We start from the raw sequence: 9550 nt of genomic DNA on the forward strand, positions 1-9550 counted from the left end.
ATCCATCCATCCATCCATCCATCCATCCATCCATCCATCCATCTATCATCTTCTGCTTATTCCGAAGTAGAGTCGCAGGGGCAGCAGCTTGAGCAGGGAGGTCCAGCCTCCTCTTCTAGCTCTTCTGGGAGAAGGTGTTCCCAGACCAACTGAGAGATGTAGTCTCTCAAGCATGCCCTGGGTCTTCCCCAGGGTCTCCTCCCAGTTGGACATGCCCAAAACACCTCCCTAGGGAGGCATCCAGGGAGTATCCTTACCAGATGCCCGGACCACCTCAACTGGTTCCTATTGATGGGGAGGAGCAGCGGTTTTACTCAGAGTCTCTCCCGGATAACTGAACTTCTCACCCTATCTCTAAGGGAGAGTCCAGCTACCCTGCCGAGGAAACTTATTTCGACCGCCTGAATCCTCGATCTCATTGTTTCAGTCACTACCGAGTGCTCGTGACCATAGCTGAGGGTAGGAATGTAGCTGTAAGGCAAAACTCTCTGTTTACCAGTCACCACAATGGACCAGCAAAGAGTCCGCAATAGTGCAGATGCTGCACCAATCTGTCAATCTCATGCTCCATTCTTCCTTCACTCATGAGCAAAACCCAGAGATACTTGAACTCCTCCACTTGAGGCAAAACCTCACTCTCGACCCAAAGAGAGCAATCCACCCTTTTCTGATTGAGGACCATGGCCTCAGATTTGGAGGTGCTGATTCTCATCCCAGACCCTTCACACTCGACTGCAAACTGTTTAAGTGACAGCAGAAAATCACAGCACGATGACGCCAGCAGGACCACATCATCTGCAAATTGCAGAGAAGAAATCCTGAGGTCACTGAACTGGACTCCCTCCACTTCCTGGCTGCACTGAGAAATTCTGTCCATAAAAGTTATGAACAGAATCAATGACAATGGGCAGCTGTTTATTATTAGAACTGTTTATTATTGTTATTGTTATTATTTAGCACATTTGGTATGTTATACTCCAGTGCCACGCATGCATTATACACCTGCCTCATTCAAGAAATAGCGATATTAGAACTCAATCCGACTGGTGTCTCTTCCCAACACAGATGTCAGTCACAGCACTTACATTCCATCACAGATTAATTACGAGACCCAAAATACTGCATATTCCATCAGTCGTAGCACAGAAAACAGTATTCAACAGTACTTCGGCGCCATTGTCCTTGATAGAAATATGCCGTTGGTCCACGTATGCGTGAAATATACACCTGTATTGCACGTGTGCTTTGACACCTCAGAGGGTAGTCACATCAAAAATCTCCACTCTGAGACCTGGGTTGAAAACCTCCAGATTCAGAGAGGGAGATGGGGGTACTGGTGTTGTATAAATGAACAGCCAAACTGCAGAGAGAAAGGTGTGGTTTCACTCAAAATACGCATCATGTAAACGGTTTTGTTCACTCATTTTTCAATTGAATTTTTTTTAAAGAGAGAATCAAAGGTTTAGAATTCCTTCAAGAAATGTGTATCCTCTGTTGCCTTTCATGTCAGAGTGTTGGACAAAGACCGTCCTAATCTGAGCAGTGTTGAACTGTGACTATAAGAGCTAGGCCTTCAATTAAGTTGTAACATCCATCAGTCCATCCATTATCTTGGTCCATTTCTTTTTTTTTTGGGTGGCGGGAGTCACTGGTGCCCATATCCAACAGTCACTGTGTGAGAGGCGGAGTACATCCTGGACATGTCTCCAGTCTATCACAGAGACACATAGAGACAAACGAGACAAACATTCACTCTCACACCTAGGGACAATTTAGAGTTACCAATCAGCCTAACATGCATGATTTTGGTCTGCGGGAGGAAACCAGTGTACCTGGAGAAATCCCACATGAAACAGAAAACATGCAAACTCCACCAAGAAAGGTCCCTGGTGAATAAATTCCTGCTGGACAACACATGATGTTGATGCTCTGATGAAGAATGTTGTCACATACAACATACGTGATGACATCACCGTTATTCAAAATTGAACAGTTCTATGAAGCAAAATGATCATCAAGATCCATTTCCCTACAGTTCCTCTGTAAATTTGACAGAGTTATAGCAGTTTTTGTGCTTGATGTGGCAGCCATCATAGATTAGATTGACACCAAACGTTTTCCAGTTGCAGATGTACATCCAATGATTACTTCCTGAACGTTTTATTAAAACTTGTCCAGTAGGTCATGAGATATTTTGTTAACAGACACACAAACACATGCACACATAAACTTACTCAAGAACAAAAACAAAAGGGACAATAAAGAAAATAAAAACGCTGTCACAGGTATAAAGATTTTGGTGGAGCTAAAAATCTCATGTTCCTACATAAGCTTCTTCATATTTCCCTTTGCTCCAAAACAAATCCCTGTTTTAATGTCAAGTACACAAATAAAAAAGGGATTATAGAGCTCTACACCTGGAAGAGCAGGATTTATTTCACTCAGTAAAATAACCTTAACCTTTGATTCAACAGAAAAAAATAGGAAAAACAAATTAAATGAATTACAGAACTGACTAAGTTGATATTTTCTCATATCATCGTGCAGAAATGCTTTACTGAACAAAGAGAGAAATTTGAGTTTCCACTTTGTCCCATAAAGTATATTTACATATACTGATTGCACCAATGAAATTGATAAATGAATTAATAAATTAAAATAAACTGGACCATTCATTCTACTTTATTAGTTTAACTGAGAGCAATGTTTATGTCTATAAAAATTACTTGCACATGTTAAATGCCACCATCTCAGAGGACATGTGTGTGGTACCTTCATGCTGGGTGGTGCAGTGCGGGGTGGTGAGGGGGGGCATTCTCCAAGTGGGATGTTGGAGATGCTCAACAACTCCTGTTTCCTGCAGACACAAAATGGATACATTCAATAAAATTAGGAACATACATGCCTATTTTTTTCCCATGTGACTACAACCAACCTACCTACTAATACTCCCATGGGGTCTCAGACACCTGCACATGCTCTGGGCAGACATCATTAAAAAGCAGCTAACAGGGACTAGCATGATGATTTTTATCAGTTTGAACATCATGCTCGTCCAGCATGGTGGACTGTTTTGAAGACAGATCCTGATGCAGGCGGAGGCAAGAACGTTTAAAGGAAAACTTGAACTTTATTACCGGACCGGAAAAACAAAAAGGTTGACATAATAGCCACAAAAAAATAAATCTGACATGAATAAACTCACAAAAAAACAAAACAAGAACAGATATCAAGCACTGAGGATGGAAGACAATTAATGCCAGACTAACTAAACAAGGAAACCGGGCGTCTAAAGAACAACAACCCCCGCCCCCCAAAGAAAAAAAAAAAAAAAACAACTATTGAACAAAACAGAAACGATGTCTGCAGGAACCCTGTGACATCTCAGGCATCACACCCGTGGGTTAAGGTGGGCCTCCGACAGAACCAGGCCTTGCTACACTTTATAGCACAGTTTTGTCCTTGCACAAGTCTTGGTCAAAGCTACAGATCTTCATATCCTCCTTTACAGTCTTTCCATCACTCTTTAGGTCAGCATCTTGATCCTGTCTCTTCAGCTCACTGAGAAGGATTCACTTTGATGATTGATCATCATCCATGCTGCAAACATGAGCCAGCCAGCAGAGACTGGTTCTCAACATGGGCTTTATGGTTGTGTAGGTGGTTCTCCTCAGAACCACCACATTGGTTATGTGCTGCCACTACTTGATGTTCAGAATGAGGGGCAGAGAACATTTCCATCATGTGAAGGTGTTTGGTTAGGGTTGATCAGGTCTCAGTACCTCAAAGTAGAGTGGGAACTACTATTGCTTTGTCATTTTCGTGCAGATGGGCCATCCAATGCAATTAAAGCATGTTTTGTGGAGTGACTAGAAGGAGTGAGCAGCTCTGATGATTGTGATCTTGGGCTCATTCTGACTGTGGTCAGACAAAGTATGACATTAAACTTTTATCTTCTGCTTGTTCAGGACTCAGGTCTCGGGGGCAGCAGCTTGAGGAAAGAGGTCCAGACATCTCTTTCCAAAGCCACCTCTTCCAGCTCTTCTGGGAGGAAAATATAGCTGAGAGACAAAGTCTCTCCACCTTACTCTGGCTCTTCCCCAGCGTCTCCTCCCAGTTGGACATGTCCAGAATATCACCCTAGGGATTCATCCAGGGGTCATTCTTACCAAAGGTCTGAACCTCAAGTGGCTCCTTTGGATGTGGAGGAGCAGTGGCTCTACTCCGAGTCTCTCCCAAATAACTGAACTTCTCAGAGTCAGAGAGAGAGAGTCAGAGTTTCTTTATTTGTTATTCACACCACATTTGGTACATGTGGTGGAATGAAATTGTATGAACAAGGTCCCAGTCACATCCAACAATAAAATGTAAAAGAAAAACGGTAATAAGATCTAAGATATGAACTAAGAAAAACATTAACAAAAAATATGGTAAGCACTAATAGCATAAAAACTATCTCACTCTATCTCTAAGGGAGAGTCCAGCTAACCTGCAGAAAAAAAACCTAATTTAGATCACCTGTATCCATGATCTTTGTTCTTTTGGTCACAACCCAGAGTTCATGACCATAGGTGAGGGTAGGAAAGTAGAATGACAGATTCAATGAAAATTTCAATAAAATGTGGAACAAAAACACAAGGTGGTACCCTAATAAAAAAATAAAAAATAAATAAATAAACCACCTGCTTCACTTGATCCATTGATCAGGAAATTATGGTAACATGCACCTTAACCCTCCTGCCAGAGGTAGAACCAAGTCATTGTTTTGGAAGTCTCAAGTAAGACTCAAGTCTTCATCCTCAAGTCCTGAGTCAAGTCTCAAGTCAAGGCAGGCAAGTGTCAAGTGAAGTCCCAAGTCTGAAACTTGGAATTTCAAGTCCTCTCAGGTCTTTTTTAACAATATTGCAATTAAATGTTAAATATAAATAATAAACCGTGTGTCCTTTTTAAAATCTGTATTTATCTCAAATCATGATGAAACATGTGCAACTGAACTTACAAAGTGTTAAAGTCCTTCTAAATCTGCACCTTTATATTGCACAGTTCAGTTAAACTTAGCTGCAAGAATAATACTGGGATGCTGCGTACATTTCAAACCCAACAGGACTCTCAGCCAGAGGCTGGTCTTCCCTAAGGCCAAAACAGCCAAACACAAACAGAGTGATGTGGTTTATGCAGTCCAGTGCAACGAGGAATGTCCAGCTATCTATATTGGAGAAACCAAACAGCATCTCCACAGAAGCATTTTGCAACACATGCAAGCTCTTCAGGACAAGACTCAGTGGTTCACCTACACCTCAAGGATAAGGGACAATCTTTTGAGGACCAAAATGTTCACATTTTGAACCGAGAAGACAGATGGTTTGAGAGGGGGTGAAGGAGGCTGTTTATGTAAGACAAGAGAAACCATCTCCAGAGTAGGTGGTCTCAGATTTCAGCTTTCTAAAACCTATAAAGCAGCTTCAGGCCCAGTCAGTTTCATACCAATCAAGAATTTCATTCATGTGACCACAGTGGTCCATCTGTGAATAAAACTAATAAAGAATCTAACAAAGCTCTATTGTGAGGAGTGAGAGGGTAATCTGCATGTGAATCCAGATTACAGAACATCTCAGATTCATAACTTGAACTCCACATTCCCTGTTCTTTGAATTGAGAAAGCTCCTTGGATGAGAAGCGAAACATCTTCAGCTACAGAATAGAAGTCCATTTGTTTTTGTCTTTAATCTTTGTTGGATTTACCGTGTCCTGAATGACTGAGAATCTTCACCAGCATACGTACAGAGTGTGAAAGGAGAGAAACAGTCTGCATCTATTAATACGAAATGAGTGAAATGAATTAATGGACACAATTTTTAAATATTATGTTTTAAACTTTAGATTATGGGTAAAATATCAAGTATTTTTAAGTAAACAGTATTTTTAAGTAAGCAGGTCAAAGTCCAAGTCATGTCCCAAGTCGTTGGTGTAAAAGTCCAAGTCAAGTTATAAGTCTCTGAACATTTTTTCGAATCAAATCTAAAGTCAAAAACATTAATGACTCGAGTCCAGGTCATGTGACTTGAGTCTGCACCACTGCGCTCCTGCTGCCCTTGGGTCAAAATGACACACAAGACCTCAATCCTAAAACTGAGGCCCCTAAAGAACTGAGGTTCTTTAGAACATCTTTAGTTTTGTGAAAACAGAAATGACCTTACATTTACCTGCATGCTCTTTTCCACAGATCAGCAAGTAGTCTATCTACTCTCTGTGCTTTGCTGCTAAAAATAACAAATCTACTTCAATAGTAGTAGACTGCAGTACAGTTAAACTGAACGTCCATTAAGATACTAAACACCAGCTTGTTTGAGCATTTATTGTACTCCTAATTGAACGTTTTAAAGTGGCCCAGTTGGAAACACTCTGTTAAGTGGTTCTCTGCTGTTTTCCCTCCTTTAGAAGAAGTTTATGGGCTGAAAGTGAGCTTCAAGAGGTTATTAATGGCTGAAAGACTGTTTTCCTTTCCATGCATTTCTCTGTATCATGGTCTAACTGAGAACTATGAGTGCACGTTAATGATTTCAGGAGCTAAAGGTTGAGCTGTTACAAAGAACCAGGAGGGAGGTTAAGTATCAAGATTCAACTATTTGAATCAACATCTGCGTCTGCATTGCTTTGTGCAGACTGCCTCTCATACTAAATTTAGGATCAAGAGAGTCTTCTAAAGAAAAAATAAATCTAACTCAATGGAGCTAAAGCCACTTTAGCCCTGCTTTTAAGCTGGAGAGTGCTCTTGAATTCATTGTTTTTCCTCTATATCGCTGAAGTGAATTAAGTGAGTGAGCCATTTCGGTTTGCAAATCTTACTAAAAGACATCAGATGAGCTTTCTGATGAACTTAAATATTTTATTCCATCCAGTCAAAATAAATGATCTGATGTCCTGATATATTTTTTTATTAGATTTGTTGAAGAGTTGTGGAATAACACGCCATTCATGCCAAAGTTTCCGTTATACCCATCTTGGTCAATCCTTGAAATTAATCTTAAACACAAGCTCATGCAAAACTGTAAGATGTCACGCTCAGAGTATGTGTTGTAAATGACTCTCAGATACTTCCACACCAAAGCTTAGCTCAGTGTCTGTAAACAGGAATTATGGATTGCCATTTGTCAGAAGGCACGACCACATCAGTCCTGATTCATCCTCTATAATCCAGGTAGATAAATCTAACAAGGTTAAGTCAGGTTCTCTGGACAGATTCTTCTTTGTTTGACCGAAGAAGTCTTTTGGATAAAAGATGACACATTTCAACTAAGAAGAATCCATCCAGAGGGCCTGACATAACCTTGACACATCAGTCCTGTTTTAACAGTACACTGGCTACTTGTTCCTTTTCGTATTGATTTTAAGATTATTTTACTGACTTTTAAAGTTTTAAATGGCTTGGCACCCAATTACTTAATGGATCTTTTGCACTTTTATAACCCAAAGAGAACACTGAGATCCTCTATTCAGATGCTTTTAGTGCAGCCGAGGGCAAAATTAAAATGGAGGGGGGGTTCAGGCTTTTGCTGTGGCAGCCCCCAGACTCTAGAACTCCCTGCCCATTTGTTCAGCAGAATCGTAAAGTCCTTTAAATATCGCCTAAAAACTCACTTTTTTTCACTGGCTTTGAACTCAAGTTTGGTTTGAGTTCCATCAGATCCTTTTTGTTGTCTATGTTCTTGTTTTAGTTTGTTCTTAGCCTATTTTATTATATTGTATTTTTAATGTTTGGCCTTTCGTTTATATCATATAGTTCCTGCTTGTGAAGCACTTTGGTCAACATTGTTGTGTTTAAATGTGCTATACAAATAAAACTGACATTTGTGTGTTGACCGAGGGCAATTAGCTGTGGCAGCCATCTTGAATTGGATTGATGTCCATTCATTGACAATTTTGTGAAAATATCACCATCCAGTGGCAGACAAGATATTTTACTAACAGGATTCACTCCTGAGTTTTAAGAAAAGATCTTGCACAATGATCACACTTGGCGTGTGTGTGGTGAATGACTCTCAGCTACAGCGACAGCAAACCTTAGCTCAATATTTGTAAAACTGAATTAAAATCTTTTGTGTTTTAAAAGGACAATTGGTTATGGCAGCCATCTTGAATTGGGTTGACTTGAAAGTGTAATCACTTGTAGATGTTCACAGTGGCGAACTGGCTATCAGCAGCACCATGACGTGTCCCGGTGGCCTGGCCCGCTCAGTGACTGCCGAGGAGCTGGACCAAAGGCTTGGTTCAGCTCAGGCTCGATTATTTTAAATAAACAATCCATGCCTCTCACTCGGGTATCCGCCTCACTGAAGCTCCCACAGACTGCAGATGCGGTGTGGAAAGTTTGGTTTGTGCTAATCGGGTGGTGGTGGCCTGGGATGGTATCAAATTCCCGGCCTGGATTATTGTACCAGTCCACCCCTGGATGAAATAATTGTTTCTACAAGTTAAATTAAAATCTGTTCATCGGTTGAAAATATATTTTCCTTACAGAAAGACATACAAGCAGACAAGAGCAAAGACGTTGTTACCCATTTGCACCTTTCAGCAGCAGGAGATAAAGATACATCTTGGTCATCACGCTGGTGCAACAGACAGAGTTTAATAAATGCACATCTTGTTGCTCAACATGTTGGAGTGGGAAAAGGATGGAGCAATTTTTAATGAAGTGTCACAATGCAAAATGAAGATAAATCTTTCCTTTCATTAGATGAAGGGCATAAATGATGCTAGGTATTTTTCCTCTCTTTCAGTTGTGTCAAGTGGTGATCAGCAGTGACTAAAATATTAAAACAGCTAATGAAAACAGCAACAGATTTATCTTCTTTTTATCTTTTCAACTTTGACACTGATGGGACATTTTTCTGAATGAGGCTCAAATAAACCCAAATAATTTAAAAAAACTGTTAGTAATTTCAGAGCAAGTGTAAAGACAGCTCATCTGGATCATTCATCGGTGCAGATATAAGCCGGTAGAACAATGCAGTGTGGCTCCTGTACATGTTCGGCTGTTTGCAGCCGAGGCTGGACAGTGGCTGAATGAACATCAAGAGCCGAAACAGCCAGAGAGGATACAAGACTGAAACAAACAAAGAAAAAACATGTCCTTTTGATGGACACTGTTTATTGTTCTCCATCTTTGTTCTCTGACAGGTGACACCAGTGGTTGTCCACCACTCACCTGTGAAAAGGAAAAGCTTGTAAAGACATCTGTCTCTGGGGCGTATCTCACTGTCCTGCAGGTGAACTTGAAAGGCATTCACTCTGCTGTCTTGTGGATCCCCCCCCCCACCCCCACCCCCACACACACACTCAAACACACACACACACACCTGATGCTATTTGCAGACAGAACCACAAAGAGAAGGGAGTTCTACCTGTGACAGAACTCTGCCTAATACACTGAACCACTGAACTGCCATTCATCCATCATCCATCCATCCATGCATCATCCCTCCATCTATCCATCCATCATCTAGCCATCAATCCACTCATCCATCCATTCATCAAATCCGTCCACTCATCC

The 9550-nt window shown here is 40.9% G+C and overlaps 1 protein-coding gene across 1 annotated transcript in view; it reads right to left on the reverse strand.

Moving 5' to 3' along the window:
* The window catches only part of rap1gap2a (RAP1 GTPase activating protein 2a), a 97505-nt gene that overhangs the window by 29400 nt on the left and 58555 nt on the right, over positions 1-9550 (reverse strand). The window contains exon 2 of the mRNA XM_037677438.1: positions 2773-2857. Coding sequence (XP_037533366.1) covers positions 2773-2857 — 85 coding nt within the window. The remainder of the gene's footprint in view (positions 1-2772; positions 2858-9550) is intronic.

The sequence above is a fragment of the Nematolebias whitei genome, chromosome 6 (genome assembly GCF_014905685.2).
Source record: "Nematolebias whitei isolate Nwh7 chromosome 6, NemWhi1, whole genome shotgun sequence".
Classification (NCBI taxonomy): Eukaryota; Metazoa; Chordata; class Actinopteri; order Cyprinodontiformes; family Rivulidae; genus Nematolebias; species Nematolebias whitei.